Consider the following 21,274-nt stretch of genomic DNA (forward strand, 5'->3'; position numbering starts at 1 on the left):
AGGACTTTTGATTATCAAAAGTGGATCTTCAGCTTCAGTTTCTATAGAAATAGTTTCTGAATTTCTAGTAGTTCCCTGAAGGAGTCAGGAAATTAGGGTTCATGCAGACCTTTTCAGAGAATGGTATATCATAAAATTATTTTTGTTACCATATATTTGTCTCTTATCTTTGTGTTGTTGATCACTGCACTGAATTTCAGACAAAGGAAAGTGATAAATGTGCTGTAAGCATAGCTTTGTCAAATTATAGCTATTGACTAGCTACAGCTTAATTTGAGCCAAAGACTGTTAGAACTGAGACTCTCTGTTAGATATAGATAGAATAACTAGAGAATCATAAGAATTCCCCTTTGAGCAGGCTTTTTTTCTGTTCTTAGAGGTGTCTAACATGAAGAAAAATACATTTAAGTAATAAAATCTCAGTCTCTTGCAAAGTCTTCATACCATATTTAGTATGAGACCTTATTTCTAGTCCTGGCCTTTAGGAATTTTGTAGCTTGGTGATTTTTTTTTTTTAAAGCAGCAGTGTGAGCCTTCATATCTCAAAAGTCACTATGAGTAGGTTGTAGTTTTTTTCAGGTTATTTAAACTAATACTGCTTTAGTTCTACCACATTGTATGGATCAAAGATATAAAGAGATACCCTTTTTTTTTTGTAGGAACTCTGGGAAATGTGGAACATGGGAACCAGTATCAGATTAAACTGATGTACGAGCACAATCTTCAGAGAACTGCTTGTAATATGACTTATGGTCCATTTGGTGGCGTAAAAGGTAAGCTCCTTGTTGCATGTTCTTTATTATTAGTTGTTTAACTGTGAACAGTTGAAGATTAACTTAAATTTTGAAAGGCAACATGATACTGCTGTGTAGATGTCCTGGGTTTGAGTGGCAGGGTTTTTTGTAGCAGGGGAGTGGGCTACAGCGGTGGCCCCCGTGAAAAGTCTCTTGGAGCTTCCCCAGCTCCAACTCAGACCCACCTCTGCACCAAGGCCAAGTCAATCAGCTGTGCCTATGCGATAATGTATTTAAGAAGGGAACCTGGGAGGAGTTGGAGTTATGAGGAGAAGTTGTGACTTCTATGTGAACAGCAAGGTCAGTGGAAGAACAGAGGAGGAAAGGGGGGTAGGTGTGTCGGAGCAGAGACCCTCCCTGTATCCTATGGTGAGATGTCAGGGCTGCCCCCCACCCCTACCACCCATGGAGGTCCACGGTGGAGCAGAAGCTGACATACATCTCAAGTGACTGCACCCAAAGGCAGCTGGGACCCTGTGGGAAGAAGCAGCTCCCGCTGTTGTAGTTTGGCAATGGGAGGATTGCAGCGTCTGAGGGTGTCCTGTGCAGCAGCAGCTCAGGAAGCGCTGCAGCCTGTGGGAGGGACTCAGGTTGGAGGAAGTTTGTGGAGGACTGTCTCCTGTGAGAGGGGATGTGAGATGTGTCTCATGCTGGAGCAGGGGGAAGAAGTTCCAGAAGTTCCCCCCCTGCTCCAGGGTGGAAGAAGCAGCAGCACTGACTGCACCCCCCATTCCCTGCCCCCTGCACTGCTGAGGGGAGGAGGTAGAGATATCAGGAGCAAAGCTGAGCCTGGGAAGAAGATAGGGATGGGGGTAGGTGTTCTCAGGATGTGGTAATGCTTCTCACTGTCCTACTCTGTCTGTTAAGTGGTGGTGTTGTTAGAATCTGTATTAAATTTATGTTCTTTTTTTTCTTCCTCTAATGAGTCTGTATTTTGCCTGTGACCGTAATGGGTGAGACATCCCACCCTGTCCTTATCTTGAATCCCAAGCCTTTGCTTATTTTGTCCTTCCCAGCAGTGGGAGGGAAGGGGGGAGTGAGTGGCTGGGCGGTGCTCAGTTGCCTTCTGAGCTGAAACCATGATGCTAGAGGAAGCCATCTTTCTATAAATGATGGTACGTTTTATCTGATGCATATAGAAAATAACTGAAGTTAAACTGAGGCACAGAATATTAAAGGCAGAACAGTTGTTTCCTCATGTCTTGAACCAGATATGAATTTACAAGAATAATATTGATTTAACAAAATATTACAAAATTCCTGGCTATTCCCTTGTAAAATACTTTAACATCTAAAATAATTTTCTACTATGCTTTAATTCTGTTTTGCTTTCCTGCAACTTGCTCATCCTGGACAAAAAAATAAAGTTAACATCTTCATTCTCTGATCCTAAAATATCAAGATCTAATGCAGACTTTAAAAAAAAATATTTAAACTTTGATTGGAAAAACATAACAGTGGAAAATAATATTTATGGTGTGTTTGTAGTTTTGCCTGAATTTAATAGATATCAGTCTTTTTTGAACTTGTGACACAATTATGAAAGCTTTTATGTTCCAGTCTGGAAGCATTTAGGTTTGTTCTACATGGCAGCTCTTTCTCTTCAGAAGTAAAGTCTGCCCAACAATATGGGGGGATGGTAGTCACCTACACAAGCAGTGTCACTGAACTGTTGGCAGAATGATTGTCACTTTACCAAGGCAGAAAGTCTTCTGAATCAATGTGGCAAATATATACAGACAATCCCTTAGTTCTGTATGTGTAATAATTCTACAATGTCTTACTCTAAACTCAAGCTCATCCCTGGACTTAAATTCAGCTGAACAAAATTCATACCTATTAGAAGAGATTTTGCACACCCACCCTGAGAAAAAAGGTCAAGTTGTGTGGGTGAGAAGCTATCTATACTCTCTCCTCATACCTTGAGGAGCAAGTGTATAGGTCATGGGCCTCTTAACAGCAGAAAGACAATATGGAGTTTCCTAAATCTAAGAAGAGGGATAATTGTGCTTCCTGACATACTGTAGTGGAATTGCAGTAACAGATGCATTGAGGGGATCATAAGCTAAGAGTTGTGAGTGTCTGGAATGATTCAGGAAAAATAAAACAAATATTCATGTACCACCATGTAGTTCTGCAGAATAAACTCTCTGGATTTTTGACATGTGTGTTTGTTTACCATGGAGATCCCAGTAATGGTCTGACCACCAGCTCAATCTTGATGCCAGACCTGTCTCTTATATACCTTATGAGCTGTGACAGGTGCAAGTGATGTAATGAAGAAAATGTCTTTGTAAGCTAGGGAATCAGAAGGTAATGTTTACTTCAGAAGCTATTCAACCAGCCAAATACTTTTCAACACCTAGGATGGTCAAAATGAGGGGCAATCATGACAAAGCAGCAAGAACAGGAGAGGGAGCGCTGATAAGTTCTGCAAACTTTTCTTGTTTTTAAGTAGCATTTCTGTCCCAGCATGTCAAGCTGCTTTCCTTCTTCTCCATGCTCTAGTTTGCACTAGTGTGTTTATTGCTGTAGAAAAAGAATGACCTCAAGTCTTGTTTTGAGGTGGCAAAAATGTTAATAAACAAGGGAGGCAGAGATTTGGGGAATGTAATAAATAATACATGTTCATATGATAAAATGAAGAAGCTTTCTGTTTAAGACCTAAATCTAGGAAAATTATAGTGAATATTCAGGTAGTAGGCCACTGAGGCATATACTGAAGTATCAGAGAAATAGGGAAAATGCACATGAATAAGTTCTTTTGGGGAAATGAATGAATTTTTTTTTTTTGTAGATTTCTTGGACTGAATGTCCTTTTTATCTGGTTTTCCTGGACTGTCTGATTAGATTTCTTGTCAAGGATGTGTTTTTAATCTTCCCCCTAGTCTTTTGCAGTAAATCTATTTTGGGTTTTTAAAGTTTTATCTTTAATACCCTCCTCTCTCCTTGAGGCTTGTGAATGACATTATTGTGGTTTTATATCCATCTTGCAAGACCAGCCAGAGTGAACCATAAAGCAAGTCTGTCAAGCATTGTTAATTTTAGTAGACAGATGCCTGTCCTGGTCTGGCCTGCCATACTATCTGTGTGTATCTTTGACAGATGTTTTGTGCTGTAACTGAGAGCCAACCAGTCTGTAAATAAAATATTTTTTTTTTTTAACTGTCTACCGTTCACAGGTTTCTCTGGAATTCTTGACAGGTATCTGCTAACAGTCTTTGCCTTCAGCAGTGGTTACTTCATGATGGTGGCAGTGCTGTAAGGGTGCAGCAGCGAACTTGCTTTTACACCACACTCTAGAAGTGGACTAACGAAACATACGGAGAGTTTTTGTATTTATTGCCTTCTGTTACTGCTGTGACTAATATTTGTCTTATTGCTATACTCAGGCATCCTTGAAACAATGTGAAGGTGAAAGAGGCACTTCAGAGGTCATGTTTACAGAGCTACTGACACAGACACGGGAGAACAGCAGTTGAACAGAAGGAGGAGAGCATGTTTACAGGGAAAGCATACTGTGTCAGAAGTGTTAGGGAGGAGGGTGAATGTCAGTCCCCCAGGAACACAGTCTTTCATCTGGGGAAGCAAGGAATGCCGCAGGAATTGACGAAGAGCACTTGATCTATGAAGTTAGTCTTGCTCAGATTTCTCTTGCTGAAGATTATCCATTTTACTTTTTATGGAGCTCTTAATCCTATACCTTTAGTGGTAAAGAAACTAATTTCTACTCAGCCATACCAGTTAACGCTGGCAAAACAAAAATAGGATTGAGTTTGTGTGTGCTAATTTGTACTGGTGTCCTCTAACACATTCCTGAGGGTTTTCTGTCCTTCCTTGGGATTAATAGTTATTCTGGTTCTAGTTAGTGCCCTGTTACCTTTTTGTTAGACTGCTTCCAAACAGTTGTCTGTCAATTTAATGGACACTGTTGAAAATAATCAGTTTGCTACTGTTTGTTCTTATCTCAGATAAAATTTGTGCCTCTTGGCATTCAGATTTCTCCTGTAATCATTCATAATGTGATTTCTACTCACCTGCAGATGCAGTCTGTACTGCCTAGTGGGCCATTACAGCTGTGGCTTTAACTGAGATGCCAAGTGCTCTGTTAGTCTCTTGAGGCTGTAAGGTTGCATAGTCAGTTTTGAAAACTGGGATGTAAAGCCAGCATATAGTTTCCATTTTCCATCCTACACTTTCCATTTTCCATCCTACATCTCCTTTGGCCTCTGGTGGCCTCTGCTCATTCCTTTGGAAAAAGTTTTGATTTCCTTTGAAAAAGGAAGGTTGAACATGAAAGAAGGTGACTGAGGCTTACTCCTGCCCCCTGCTTTATAGAGAACCATGTGGGGAAGGAGCTTGAGCATGCTCTCTTGTCCTCAAGAACCTTCCACAGTGTGGGATGTGGGATGCGGTAGGTAGGGTTGCAAGAGATGCATTGAACAAGCTGGAACAGAAGTTGGAGGCTGGGTGACTGCAACTAAAATTGGGGAACAGTTCCATAAGTAGGCAGCAAAGTATGCATAAAGATGTGGAAGGGAACTCTGTTGCAATCTATCAATCCAACTTTCTGAGTTGCTGAAAATCCTACACTTCCCTTTAGAGCCTTGCAGGGGCTGTAAAGGCAGAGGTTTGTTCAGGTCAAACTTTCAGTTTTCATATTGAAGTTTGATTTGGGTTGTATTGGAATAGAATCTGGTTCTCAAATTTACAAAGCAGCTTAGTGTCTTTAGGATGTGTGTATTTAAGGAGAAACTGTCTGAAGTTTTTCTCTTTAGTATTGGTTGACCTAGAGTCCTATAGGAGCATTTCAGAAATTAAGCAGAATAACTGTTAGAAGCAAATGATTTAGTACTGTTTTATATTTCAGTTTGGTTTTGAAGCACCACTAGACTTCCTTCAGCTGTTTGTAGTTAAATGTGTGCTTACATAAATCTCTCCCTGTGCCTACTCTCTGCATCTTTGTTAGGGAGGAGGGTTTCTTCCCACTTCTATTACTGTGGTAGCTGGGGAAGAATGTCTCTACAGTTGTTTGGTATGTTTGAAATACAGAAATGAACACTACTAGATGTGTATCACATTCTCAGTCAGCTTCCTCCAGTGTAAGTTTTTGTTCTCCTGTTCTTGCTAGTTTGTGGCAATCTTAGACCCTTGTTATGTTATAATTTGGTCTGCTAGATTGCACATCTGTTTAGCTGAAATGTGATAGAGATGTAAAACATACCAAGTACAACTGTCATTTCTCAACTGCTGAGTTTTTTTCTCTTCTATTAAGAGAAAAAGTATTATAGATTTCCCTGAGGAGAGAATTGTGAGGTAAATGAACCTATTTTGTAGCTTAGTGGCTAGCAGCTTCATTCTTGCTAGTGTCTTCAGATTAATGATTTGATGCTACTAGCAACTTTCATATGTGGAAGAATTGACAGATATTTTCATAACAGGAACAGATGAAGAAAATCAACAAACTCATTTATTTAGTGTCATCATAGAAGGTCAAAATCAAAATTAAAGAAACTATTAAAGCTATGGAATAAAAAAGCCGAAGTCTGAGAAATTGTCCAGTTACTTGCACAGATTAACAGTGTGCATTTGTCTTTAGAATAGCAGAGTGTGAACTGTGGTTGTCACCACTAGATGGTCCTCTCATTACAGTTATTGGTTAGTAGACTGCATCTCTAAAGCTGCATTTATACTTGAACTGATTCTACAGGTGTATTTACTGGAAGACTTAATGAAGTATAGAAAACACAAAAGCACTTTCTGAAAACCTGTATAGCTAAAAGTGTTTTATTGATTAAAACAAAATTTATTCTGTTGGTTGTAGAACTTTAGCAAAAAGGTGAAATGAACTTGACTCTTACTTTCAGCAAAACTGTTAAGGGACCAGGGATGTGGGCAATAACAAAAAAATCCCTTATATGTTTAGCTAGAATCTTAGACGAAGCTAATATGGGTGTTTAAAAAAAGTAAATGGAAAAAACCTACAAAGATGAAAATATAAATCAAGCACAGTGCAGGCAGAGTTGTGACTGACAACTTTAAAAATCTGTGGCAGAGGGAAGAATTATAATACAGGACTTTGCATTTCTTTGCTGCTTTAACTTTACATTTGTCCCTTGCTGTCTCTGAACACTGGTGCTAAAATGAGGACATGAAACTATTAAGAAGTGACATAGGAAGGTCAACTATTAATTTTATATTTTAAAAATCCTGTATTGTTAGCCCATTTCAAAAATTCAACTTAATTTTTAAGTCATTGCCTTTTATGTAGAATGCATATATCTGCTTTTCATATTTCTGAACTCTTCCTCATTAGACCTGTAAGTTCAGTTTGTCCTCCAATGCTCTGATTCTAGCATATGGGTCTTTTTAGAAAGGATGATCCACAATAAACCCATGAATTAGTAGTGCTGAACACTGTTTTTCAACCAAGTGAACTCTTAACCTAGCCACAAAATGTCACAGCCCTTAATAAACAGATTGCACAGTCTTCATGTTCTACTTCAGATATAAAGTTTAAAGAATTTGAGGTGACTATATTTTAAGCTCTTGATATAATTTATTTAAAGAAACTGAAAGTGAAAAAGCATATACCTTTATGATTTGTATTGCACCCTTACCTATGGTGAGGATGCAACTCTACAAAAATTTTACTTTATATAAACCTTTTTCATCACATAATTTTTATAAGGTCAGGTTATACTGTTATGGCATCATGCAATTATGTCACCAGAGATTGCTGTGTTAACAATTCAACTTTCATTGTATGAAGTGATGTTTGCTGATAGCTTACAATATCTTGGAAAGTCTTTTCTGTTTTCACATCTGTAGTATGTCATTCTGGGTCTTTGTAAGATACTTGAGTCAAATACCAAGTTACTGGGTAAGATTGTATCAAAGAACCTGATCAGATTGTAATGGCAAGAGTATAGTTCACATAACTCTGGTTTATATTTTTGTTTGGGAGAGAAGTGAGAAAGTTGTTGAGCATCTTAGACTTGTTTAGAAGTTTTGGTCACCCAAATGCAAAGCTCTCTCCTTATTACCCTGTCAGAGATCTAAATTGAGTTTCTCTAATGTGAGTGAGGATGTACTTACACTTCTGTGGTTGGTATGTGGTGCAGAGGCAGCTATGCTCGTTTTAAAACAGTGTATGTACTTAGACACAGCATGAGATGTGATGGTTTAGAAGTCTAGTTTGTATCCTGGACAGCATTTCTCAAATACTTTCTGTGAAATATCAAGATGCTTCAGGACAAGTAAATAAAATTTAAAATGTTATACCAAGCTGGTAAACTCTAAGTGATGGAACTTAATCTGGCTGATTGAAAGTCACTGCTAATTGAAAGCTTCTGATAAGTGAGTTGCATGTTTTGACACTGTTTAAATAATGGAATAGAATGAATCAAGTGAATTGGGTATATAAGTGTATTGCAGCAGTGTGCATCCAGTTCAGTTCTTCAGGCATAAATCTGATATTAATCTAGAAATAGTCAAGCCTTATTAAGCATTATTCTACATATTGTTTATTCTTAATTAAAGTTAAAACAATGTTTATTGAAAAACAGATTTTTTTTTTGTTAGCTATGTAGTGATTAGATTTTGAGCCAGTATTGTTAAATTTTGTGATTGACATAATTTGATCATAGTTTTGATCTATTCTTAAATTTTCTGTTTAGTTCCACTGAAATCATGTAGGTTTAGTTCTTTTAATTAAAATAATGCTGAATTGGATCTGTTCTAGCTGTGCAGGAATTTTGGTTAATCAATTTACCAGTGTTGACTTCAATTATATGAAACAACGGCAGTGAGCTATCATCATGCAGTAATATTAAAACTTATTATACATGGGTAATCACTCAGAGGTAGTTGAGATAATTATCTGGAGATAATTGTCAACTGCTTGCTTAAGAATCTCATGAATTTTCATGTTGGTACAGTAGAAAATTTGCAAGAAATTGGCATTAGGCAAAACTAATTTTTTGACTCAGTACAAATAAATTAGTATTAATGATTAATTTTTATAGCATTTTTCTAATGTGATGTTTAGATAGTTAGTGCTGAAGTTATCTTAATTTTGTACCTACAACATACAGAAATAAACTCTGTCCTGTGCCTTGACTTTGTCTTGTTCACACTGAGGGTATTTAGACATGGTGTGTTGTCTGACGCTTAAAGAAATCTGAGAAAGAGACACTAACTTGGGAAATCACTGTCATTCCTACATTACCAGTTTCTGTTGAATGGATTACAACTCAGCTAGTTTATAGCCCTTAGCCTAAGTCCTTCTACATCCTGAGAAAGAGTCAATATATTACTTGTGTCTGACTGTTCTTAAAAAGATAGATTTACTAATGCCTGCTTGTAAGAAATGATGGTATTATGCTCTTATGTAGTAAAAAGAAAGTGCCCTTACTACTACTTTGAAAAAGTGTGCAGATCAGGCCACAATGTTATTCTTTGCCTTGTTTGCCTTGAATCAGATGTGGGGAAAGTATATGCAATAAATTTCTGCTGAAATGATACAAAGAATGGAGAAGTGCTTTAAAATAAAAACAAACCCACTATTACTTGGAGTTTAGGTAGCTTTACAGATTATCACATCAATTTCCTGTGGTCAATTGTGAATTAGACTGAATGCCGGGCAGGGTAGTAGCTCATATATGAATAAACAACAGTGTATAAGGACTGAATACTAAAATTCTATGCTTTGAGGACTGGTGCATGAAGTGCAGGTTTCCTGAGCTGTCTGAGTGCTTAGGAAGTGTGTGAGTGATCACGCACTGTAACAGGAGGATGACCTTTCCCAGGTGATGGTTGAGTTCTGTGATTGTGCTCCAGGGTGTAAGTGGTAATTAAGGTGGGTGTATGAACATTCTCAACACTTCCAGTTTTCTTCTTCAATTTATGTTAAAATTTTGCCTTCTACTTAAGAAGTGAAGAAACAGCATATTGGTAGCTTACCAGTGGGACACACAACTACTGGGTCGCTCTTGAATAGAATACTTACTATATTTAGTGACAGAGAGAAAGCATAGTTTAATAACCTTGGTTTCTTAGTTGCTGAGTTATTTTTGAATCATGTTCACTTATAGATAATGGCTTTGTATTTTCACTGGAAAAGCAATATTACTATTTTGTGCAATTACACAAAATATACTTGCATTATCTAATAATTAAATAAACAGTGAATTCACCCTGTTTTTATATAACCTCTTCAAATTGGTTGATAAATATTTTAGAATTGGATCCTCATAATAATGCACAGGTTTTGGAATATATTTTTTTAATCTGAAACCTTAATGCCTTAAGTTGTCTTCCAGAATAGTTCAGATTTATTTGAAGTTGTTCAATGGATACTGTACCAATAAAAGGAAATAATAAAACAATAACAAAGGGAAGGAAAAAAGAAAATACAACTTTGACATGAAAAAGTTACAAGCAAAAAAGTGTGAAAATACCTTAAACTTATCTTTTTCTCAGCAAATAGCCTTGAATTCATTTTACTTTTATTATAGCACTGGCCTAGAGGCAAAGTATGTTTGAGTGTTACAACAAAGAGGGTGCTATACGGAGGAATTTTTTTAATAATGAAATACAACATATGTGTAAACCATGCAACCTTGTAACAGGAAACTTTGTAAGAAGGGTAGACGGTGCTTAGCTTTTCAACAATTCTGCAAGAATGAATTTTATTAGGTGTTAGTCAGAAAAAAAATTATCAGCTGAGTTTTATGCTGTAAGGTTAAATGATTCTTATGACTATGTTTAAATACAGCAGCAGTATAAATCTGGACTTTGATTTATTGTCTAGTTCTGTTAAGGAGCAGAAGGTTTAACTGTTACCTTCCTTTTAAATTGCTTCTGGATAAGGACAGATTATTTGAAAGGCTTGGTCATAATTCATTTTTTCATGGAGTAGATCTGCTGATGACTACTTCTAAATGGTTTCTCATGTGACTTTGAAAACCTGTTAGTGGTTTTTTTTTTGTTTTTTTTTTGTTTTTTTAATAATGGAGTTAGAACCTCTTCTCTAAATTGAATATGTGAATGGGAAAATAAGCAAGGAAAACACTCTCTGAATCTCTTGGCATCCTTTTCTTTTCACCTCAATTTCTTTTAACAGTGATGAGTAAGATCATGGCCTAACTGCAGTAGAAACTCCCATTGCCTTCAGTATGCCAGAACTTAGCTTCAATTATAAATTGCTAGATACATCACTTAATCTGCATTTAATTTAAATAAAGCACTGTAATTAAAATGAAGTAAAGCCAGTTGTAGAAATACATAACTTTGGAAGCAGTTGTATATGTAAGTGAAAGACTTGATTTTAAACCTTTGACAGATTTTATATGATACTTTTTCTAATTTCTTTTGTTGAAGTATGGTACCCAAATGTGTGCAGTCACTGTGCATTGGTAGCATAAAATGTTTTGTATCTTGCATGTGAGGTTATGGCTTCTGCTGTACTCCTGCCAAGAATCGGTGAGTGCCAAACAGAACAATAATTACCTCATATGTTTTTAATAGCACATATATATTAATAATGACCCAATCTTGCATTTGTCTTTTTGGTGACATATTGTTGACTCATATTTAATTCATCATCCTACTCTAATCCCCAGATTCTTCTTCTTAGTGCTATTGCCTGCCATTCTTTGGTTTCCTGTGAGACAATTGTCTGAGATCATATCAGATGTTTTACTTAAGTTTAGAGATGCTGTCTCTAAAGTTTAGAAATGCAGTATATATTAATACCCTGTCTAATAAATAGTTTGGCATGATGAATTTTCTATTACTTGAAACCTATGTATAGCTTTATTATTTACATACGTACTTTCTTATTAAATGTTCCAGCATTTCATGTGAATGCATTTGTCTATCAGATTTGTTTGCTGCCTCATATTTTTCCATCCAAAAGAATGCATTTTTAATTTCTAACTATTTAGTTTCTTTTGTCTTCTCAAAGGGTGTTTCAGAAATGTGTATGTGTAGTTTTTGTTTGTTTTGCTGGGGCTCATCTGTGACTAGTCCATTACCAAAAAGTCTCTGATGTATAGAAATTTATTTGGAAGGTCACCAAGCCATTTTTAGTTGTTTTTTTCTAGAGGGATGAAATGTACCTTGCACAAGCTATGATGCTCTCTACTAATTTTACTTTGGTTCAAGTCTTTGATATTAGAAATCACTCCACTACATTATTCAGGAGGGATTTTCTTGGAGATTTTACATAGTGATGAGTAGGTCTGAGTGTATCCTTCAAGCACAGAAAAGAATGCAAAGCAAAGACAGTGTATACTGTTTGTCTGTATCAGAAGTGAAAGGGAACAAACTGGCAAGAGTAATAAAAATTAGTGAAAATGTGACAAGGTAGTCTTACTTCAGATTGATGAGGAGAATTCTAACTTTGTGGTATCCAGTTGGTGCTAATCATGGTCACGACTTGTTCTAGTCCATGTTGATAGGTTTATCATTGGGAAACTTGGACAACTGTGCACATACAGATGAATAAGATTTTAAAAAAAGTCACCAAATAACTAGAAAATCAAGAAGCTGGAAAAAATGAAAATTCTTGGTAGACTTCGGTTTATACACTTGTTTTGTATAGGACTGCCATGTTTTCCCCTGGTTGGTAATGCAAGCTTTGGTCAATGAGACTTGAGCTTACATTAATAATAGTTCTTGCTAAGTAACAGAGACTCTGCCTGTTGGAAGTTTAAGGGCTGGTGTTGTATAATGCTGTCATTTCAAGTGGCAAAGTTTTAAAGTTTTAGGGGAAACTGGACAATTCTGAAGGATTTAAAAAAGCAATCCAGCATAAAAAAAAGTTTAACAGACAAAAAATAAATTTTTGAGTTATTGGATTCAAAATTAATTTTTTAAACAAAATTAATTTGTAACTTCACCATGCATTGCTGTGGTTGTCTGTTCTGTTGCCCCTCGTATAAGGTCAGATCAGAAGAGAGTGTTCATAACTTAAGGAAATAATGCTACAGCCTTGCTAAGTTTCTGCATTTCTCTAACATGACTGAGTCTGATTATGAGCATGGTTTAATAAAGATAAACATAAATAACTCCCCCAAAATGTATTTGGTGACTATAGTGAATAAAAAGAACAAAGAAGGATTACAGCAGAAATGAAATGTACACAGCTGCTCTGTAGTATGATGATTGGAATGAAAATGTGTGTCATCTTGCTTACCTGAAAAAGTACGAAAATAATATTTTGCAAGGTTAGTGGCAAAGTTATAAGATCATTTGAGTATTTAGTATGCTTCCAACAGTCTTAAAACACAAGATAACAAATTGTTCCCACTTGTTAAATCTATTGCTGAGATTGCCAAAAAGGAAACCAATAGAGATGGTGATTTTTTTTTGATAGAGATGTAATTCACTGACTCATTTGACCACAAAGTAAGAGTTAGTTCTTTTTGTATGTTGATTACTAGCCTAGGATATATATAGACAAATAATCTGAATGTGAAAAGTGGCTGCATTTTATTGGTGTTTTTGAGGGTATTTAGTCAAGCTGTTTATTTCTAATTTTAATGGGATATTTGAAACTTGTTGAAGCTGTATAGGTGTTCTACCTAAAATTCTGTAAACTTCTGATTTTGCATTGTAAGCTTCAGACTGTTAGGCTTTGTTATAAACTATATATAATGGGTTCTTTGGATGTGACTTCAGTTATTATGGAGAGCATTCTTCAGCAAATATTTTCAACAATAGCTCAAAAAATTAGTAAAGAATTAAAGAGCTTTTGGAAGTGTTTAGGAATTATGAAGCTTCTTACTCTAAGGAGACTAGAAATGGAGAAGTAGGAGAAAAGGGGGAATTTCACTGGGTTCTAGCAGTCTGGTTAGAAGTTTGCAGGTGTGTCTTAAATGGAACTTTAAAGATACTAGATTTATTGTATGATGGTGACTTAAGATCCTACTGATAACTTCTGAAAGTATGTAAAATATTGCAAAATAGGGCCTATGTTCACCTTCAGTTGAGCTCAATGAGAGGTCTACTATTGATTTGTGATTCATTAAAAGCATCCATGTGCTTTAACTATTCAGTCAAAGGCTATTGATTTGTAAGGGCAACTGCTGACAGTACTTGTCTTATTTCATTTGTATTTGTGGGAGAATTGCTTCTTCAGTAAGACGTTCTATAATATTTATATAATGTATGATAGGGGTACAGCACCAGATGAAGGCAGCTTGACATTGTAAAAGTTCAGACTTGAATTTTTTGTACCTTCTTTAGAAAAAGTCAGTACTGTATGTCAGTACTGTAATGCCTCTAAGAATGCAGGGGCTTCAAAGAAGATTTCTGCAGTTGCCAGGGCTAGAAAAGTAGTTACTCAACAAGTTAATACAAGAAACAGAATTTAAGGAAAAAGAAAGAATTCTACCATTTCTTCATGTATCATCATTATTCAGGCTACATCTATGCATACAGCCATTCTTCCATGCACAGCTAATGTTCTTTTTCAAGACCCACTCTATTTATACTGTCTATAATTAATCTGCTGTGTTGAAAAAGAACAACCTTGTATGATACTGCTTTCTCAGCTGTCTGAACATTTTTCCTGAGACTATTACTTGCACTAGATAGAAACACCTACTTTTGAATGTGGGGAAAAAAAATATTTGCTTAATATGCAGGTTGTAATAAACAAATTTTAGTACTGTAATCTGTTGAGGGGAGGAGACTTTACCTCTCACATGTACACAGTGCCAAATACCAGGTTTATTTCAGTAGGAACTTTTATGTGCTGGATGTTGCAGCTATGATACTTTTGGATCTCTATACTGCATGTTAGTCTTTTGTGCTCCTTTAAACCATACTAGTGCTTTTCCTAAGGGTCTTTCCGCCACCTCAGGTCAATGAGGTTTAAAGGGATCATTCCCAAGTTGTGTAATGTAACATTTGTAATCTTCTGTGGGAAGAGTTGGATCAAGAATAAAGGAGTATATCACAGGTCTCTAAAGGATTGTGCAAGTGAGGGGATGATTGGCCTTTGGAGATGCTGGAATAGTTCAACGTTTCCTTTCCATCTAATATCCTCCTTTTGCTTCATGTCAGGTAGAAATCTGCAAGTGGTTAGGTAGAGAGAATACAGTATGATGGCTGAGAGAAGCAAAAAGATTCTTTTTCTCATGGCAGCTCTGACTGCATGCTTTACTGTGTCTTGTACAGGGAGGCTTCTTACAGAGTGGGGTTTTGCAGAGAGAGCATCTCTTGTACTGGGACTTGTAAACATGTTTTACTGCAATATGCGAATATCCAGAAGGGATTAGGAAATAATTAAATGTAACATAATTAGAATAAGGGTTTTAAACACTTTCCTTAGTTTCTCTTAAACTTATATCCACTTCTCTATTTTTATTTCCTTCTTGTTGGAATGATTTTTCAATTCCAGCAGAAAAGCACTTAGTCAATCTCAGCTGGAACATAAGTACACTTTGTGCATCGTTTGGGATGGGTACATGCACTAACATTGAGTGATGCAGGGCATTTTTCCTTTTCCTTTTTATGTGTGTTCAGGGTATTGCACTGCCTTGGCCATGCTGTGAGATCCTCTGGCCTCCTATGAATGGCTGCAGCTGAAGTCCTGAACTTTGATCCCTTCGGTAGTAATGCAACGAGCAGCCACGAGACCACCAAGCTAGTCAAGTCAGAGTTCTTTCTGAATGTATGCTGACATATTCTTCCTGCTTTGGGTTAGGGAAGTAACCTAAAACTTGCCTTTTACTAGGCACGTACATTGTTTTAAGAACTGCCCAGCATAATTTCAAATGATTTTTCCATTAGTCAGAAGTGATTCCTGAAGTGCTTTTCTCACAGTTGACCCAGATCTGTTTTGCTTCAGGAGCTACACTCAGCAACAAGTTGAGTTCTCCAAAATGGGTTTGAAATGGACACCATTTCTCTATACTGTGAGAAATTTATGAGGGAAAATTTCAATGATGAAGGAAAAGGAAAATGTATTTACTTGTTTCAAGTCAGGACAGTACTTTCTCTTCGGGTGTGTGGAAGTACAGTTTGTGTGCATTGTTTCACTGGTCAGTGCTTTGTGGATTTAACTTTTCTTTTATCATATTGAAAAAACATTTCCCATGTGTCATTAAAGGGCTCCTGGGTTCCCGAGTGCCTTAGAAATGCCAATTTATCTTTTAATTATATTTCATTGATGCTTCCTTCCACACCAGGCTTTTGACTGAAGCTTTTAATTATCACTGAAGGCGATAAAGTTACCTCTGCTGATGCCTTCCTAAAATCTGTAACTTCATGAAGCTTCTTCTGATTTCTAATTTATCCCATTTGATACTGTAGTTTTCATTGCATGATTTCACATGGTGCTCAGGCCTTGTGATTACATAATGTACTTTTTATGAAAATGATTTTTGTGCCAGAGGGGAGGCACAGAGTAGAGGAAATCATTAACATGCAAAAAACTTGAGCTCCAAAATAGCTTTAATTAGAAGCTTATTTGAAAGAGCTACCACCTGCCTCTCATTTTGGCTTTGTATTAGCTCTAAAAATACGTTGTGGTTTACAAGTGTGACGTAAATGTATTCATAGCATGCTAGAGTAACAAAGCTACAAAACAACGGTAGCTGGACTTGTGCTTGAAAGTAACACTTTCTGGCTGAGGGACATTTCTCCTGAGACACAAGCTGCTGAAACTATGTAGAGTACACTAAGTGATTCCATCTGATCTGCAGAAAACACTATGGGTTATATTTTCACTTTATAAATATGTCACTGGTAAAGCCAACTGGCTGTAATAACCTTTTTTGAAATGGACACTTCTGGCTGAGTTTTTGGAAGATTGCATTTCTTAAAGTGAAACATAAAAACTCCATTCACTAGCTACACGTTAAAAACAAATGGCCAAAGGAAATAACTTGACCTATAAAAAGCTGGGAAATACACAATTTAATTTTCTTTAATTATGCTTTACATGTAATAGTTTGGATAACTGGAGTTGCATCCACTAGTACAAGGTAGTTAAAACCCAAATTTGAAAATTAGTGAGCAGTAACAACACAAATATGATGAACAAAATGGTAGGTATATTAAGAAGTGATGCTGTACTCTTAAAGGCAAAAAGAGTGATTACTGATTCAATCTTAGCTGCTTTATGTTTGTTTCTTCGGACAGTACGGCTGCAGTATGCTTGAAAATCATTGAAATGCTCAAATGTACTTGTTATATTATGTCATGTCATATTCCACTGCATCACTACTGTTAAAACAGGAGATAATTTTACCATGATATTTGTGCGTGATTAGGGATTATGAATGTTAAAGATGAATGCTTCCATGTTTGATATGACATGTAGCTTCATATATATTGCAGAAGGTGCTATATCTTTTTCTAGTAATCATTTTTATGATGTGATAAAATTGGTAAGAATAAGATTGATATTTATAATTTATATAAGAGCAGAAGTTATTACTACTTGTTACTTAAGCAGTAACACCTCAACACTTCTACTGATGTTTACTTTTTTGCTATTTGAATTGTAATATGTCTATTAGATTACCATGGCATATCAATTATCTCTGCTGTAATGTTTGTCTTTTAAATGTCACCAGAAGAATAGCAATTAACAACTAAATTGTATATTTTAGACAAGCTTAAACCCTGAAGGCTGTGGTCAGAAGATGTCTAAAATACAGATTTCTCACTACCATCAGTATAACCATAAGTACCTGAAATTTAATTCTATTACAAAATATATAAGATTTCTGTGTTAGTAAGGACATTCACTTTACAATTAACTGTCTTTTAATCTTATGATATATCAAGCAATATTTAGAACTTTTCAGAAAGATAGAATAGCAACATGTCAATATTTTAAACATAATTACTGTTATAATTTTTTGGTGACTTAAATTATGCACCTTTTTTTTTTTTCTGGTTTTACCTATATCTTTCTAAGGAAGAAAAGGTGAAAAATAAGAAGCCTTAAGAAACAAAGAACAAATGTGTTTTGCTACTGTGCCTTTAAGAAAGTTTTTCAAGCTGATATCTGTAATTTTTTTGTCTTCAGGTTTCAGGTACCAGGAAAGCTACACATTGAAAGTTAGGGTTCTGGAAATAGGGTAAACAGCTGAAGCTTTCTTCTGTAGTGCACTGCTGATGGTAGGAAAGTTCATAGGAAACTGGAAGAGGAGTTGAAGATTCTCTATACCCAGACTTACAGGGTTGTATTCTTGATAAAGGTGTAAAATAGAAGTGGAACTGAACTGTTAGCTAATGTAAAGTATTGAGAGGGTTTTCAGTATGCCTTCGATTGCTGAGTGTGAACATATGTGGATTTGAGGTAACAGATATAGAATAACTGTTGTCACATGGACACCTGGATTGTGAAGCACTATTTTCTTTGCAAACCAAATAAAAATGCCACTAGTTCTTTCTACTGGCCAATAACTATACTTCAAGATAACGATACCGAAGAGACTGTGGTGACAACCAGTGGGCTAGCACCTTTTACTAGTTATCAGTGTTTGTACAAGTTTCTCAGAGTACTTTTACTGGTTACTCATGATTTTATACAGTTGACTAAATCATACTTCTAGATTATACCAGCAAGTGTGATAATGTCAGCAACTGTTGGGAAGTAGAAGCTGGGTATAACTGATAGCATACCAGTGCAAAACATTTCATGTTTCTCTAATGGTTTCCACTGTTTGCTGATCAGGAGGATGTGGTAAGACTACATCTTGTGAAATTTCACAGTCTAGAGGAACAGATACCTACCATAGTGCCTTGGAGTAGATCAGAGGTGAAAGACAGAATGCCTTTTTTGAATGCCTTATTTGAATTCCCTTGACATCATCTAGTCCAATCCCACTTCCCAGGCAGGTTCAGCTGCTGGCCAGAGGTGGAGTCACGAGAGTTATGCTGCCTTCTGGGAGCTAAGGTCTGAGATGTTGCCAAGAGGGTGCCACAACTTGTCAAGAGCACAGACTACTATCCATTGCTACTTTCATGTGGACATGAATGACACTTCAAGCTGGAACGTGGGCAGAATCCAGGAAGACTACAAAGCCCTGGGGGTGCAAGAGAAAAATATTGGTGCTGAAGTTATCTTTTCTTCCATTTTACCAGTCAGAGGAAAAAGTGTGGCCAGAAATAGTTGTATAATGCAAATCAACTTCTGGCTTTGTGGCTGGTGCTGTTGTGAGGGTTTTGTCTTTTATGACAATGGGACATTCTTCAATGACTGTAGCCTGCTAGGGAGAGACACCTGTCTAGAAGAGACAAGGGGATCTTTGGCAACAGGCTGGCCAACTTGGTGAGGTGGGCTTTAAACTGAAGGACTCGGACAGCGGGGTCCAAAGTGGCAATACTCACACCACTGCAACCAACTGGAGAATAAGCCAGGCCAACCAGAGCAGTGAGAGATGTTCCATAGCTGCCTCCCAAGATGTGAGCCAGAAGACTAACCACCTAAAGTGTATGTATACCAATGCATGCAGCCTGGGGAACAAACAGGAGGAACTGGAGCTCCATGCCCAGTCAGAAAGTTATGATATCATAAGAGTAACTCAAACATGGTGGGACAGTTTCCATGACTGGAGGATTGCAATGGATGGTGACAGGCTGTTTTGTAAAGGCAGGCAGGGAAGAAGAGGTGGAGGAGTCGTGCTTTATGTTAAAGAGAACCTTGAATATGTAGAAGTCTACTACAACAATTGTGGAAACCCTATTGAATGGTTTTGTGTCAAAAACAGAGGGGTTGTCTCTGTTGTGGTTTGAGCTCAGAGGGCAACTGAGCACCACGCAGCTGCTCACTCCTCCCTTCCCTCCCAGTGATGAGAAGGGACAAATAAGCCAGGCTTGGGGTTCAAGTTAGGACTGGGGTGGGCAGACCACCCATTATGGTCAAGGGCAAAAGGCACACTTGTTAGGGGAAGGAGAAAAAAAAAGAACATACATTTATTACAGACACTAACAAGACTTCACAGAGTAGGACAGTGAGAAACATTGACACATCTTGAGAACACCTTCGCCCAACCCTTCCCTTCTTCCCGGGCTCAGCTCTGCTCCTGATATCTCTACCTCCTCCCCCCAGGGGCACAGGGGCAGGGAATGGGGGCTGCAGGCAGTGCTGCGGCTTCTTCCGTCTTCGGTGGGGGGAGCTTCTGGAACTTCTCCCCCTGCTCCATCGTGGTCCCCCTCTCACAGGAGACAGTCCTCCACAAACTTTCTCCGACGTGAGTCCTTCCCACGGGCTGCAGCGTTCCCCACACTGCTCTGTTGTGGGGCATCAACTTTCTCCAACCGGAGTCCCTCCCACGGGCTGCAGCCCTTCCTGAGCTGCTCCCGCGTGGGACACCCCTGCATGCTGCAATCCTCCCAGTGCTGGACTACAACAGTGGGGATGCCTTTTCCCACAAGACTCAGGCCTTCTTTGGGTACAGTCACCTTGGTCATCCAGGCAAAAAACACAGGCCATAAATCAATGTCTGCTCCACTGTAGATCTCCATGGGTGGCAGGGGGGGCTGCCCTGCCATCTCACCACAGGATACAGGGGGGTCTCTGCTCCGGCACACCTCCCCCCTCCTTTCTTCCTCCGTTCCTCCACTGACCTTGGTGTTCACACAGCTGCAGCAACTTCTCCTCACAAGTCCCACTGCTCCTCACCATGTCCCTTCTTAAAAACACTATCTCAGAGGTGCAGCTGATTGGCTCAGTTTCCAAACAGAGGTGGAGCTGATTTGGATCTGCAGGAACTTCGAGAAGCTTCTCATGGGGGGCCACTCCTATAGCCCCCCTCCTCCCCCCCCCGCTACCAGAAAACCCCACCACTCACTCAAGCCCAGGACAGTCTCCAGGAGGACCCCAGGACTTTCTCTGCAGAGATGTTTTCCAGCTGGTTGGCCCCCAGTGTGTACTGATGCTTGGGATTATTCTGTCCTGGGGCAGGACCTTGTATTTCACTTGGAACTTCATGACATTCCTTACGGATTACTTCTCTAGCCTGTTTAGGTCCCTCACACCTCACAGCACAACTTCTGAGCCTGGCAATTTATAACCAGTCTTCAGTCTACCTCATTGTCCATTATGTAGCCTGGACTTCATTGGCTTATGTATGGGGATGCTATGGGAGGCAGCATCTAATGTAAGGATAAATGGCACCCACTGATCTCTTGTCATCCACAAAGCCAGTTACCTCTTTGTGGAAGGCAGTTATGTTCGTTAAGCGTGATATTAGCTTTGTAGATTCATGCTGATTACTCCTGATTAACTCCTTATCCTTCATGTGTCTGGAAATGGTTTCCACGAGCATTTGTTGCTCCATCACATTTCCAGGGTCTGAGGTGAGGCTGACTTGCCTGTTACCTGGATCTTCCTGCTTGCCCTTGAAAATAGTGACATTTGCTTTCTTCCAGTCTTTAGGGACCTCTTTTGACTGCTGTGACCTTTCAAAGATAATTTAGTGGCATTGCAATGATACCAATCTCAGCAC

The 21,274-nt window shown here is 37.9% G+C and overlaps 1 protein-coding gene across 4 annotated transcripts in view; it reads left to right on the forward strand.

Annotated features, from left to right (window-relative positions):
- Positions 1-21,274, forward strand: part of BBS9 (Bardet-Biedl syndrome 9) — a 306,857-nt gene that overhangs the window by 8,522 nt on the left and 277,061 nt on the right. For all 4 annotated transcript variants that reach the window (XM_042806281.1, XM_042806280.1, XM_042806282.1 and 1 more), the window contains one exon: positions 660-773. In XM_042806281.1, coding sequence (XP_042662215.1) covers positions 660-773 — 114 coding nt within the window. The remainder of the gene's footprint in view (positions 1-659; positions 774-21,274) is intronic.

This window comes from Tyto alba, unplaced genomic scaffold (genome assembly GCF_018691265.1).
Source record: "Tyto alba isolate M040663 unplaced genomic scaffold, T.alba_DEE_v4.0 Super-Scaffold_46, whole genome shotgun sequence".
In the NCBI taxonomy this organism is placed as follows: Eukaryota; Metazoa; Chordata; class Aves; order Strigiformes; family Tytonidae; genus Tyto; species Tyto alba.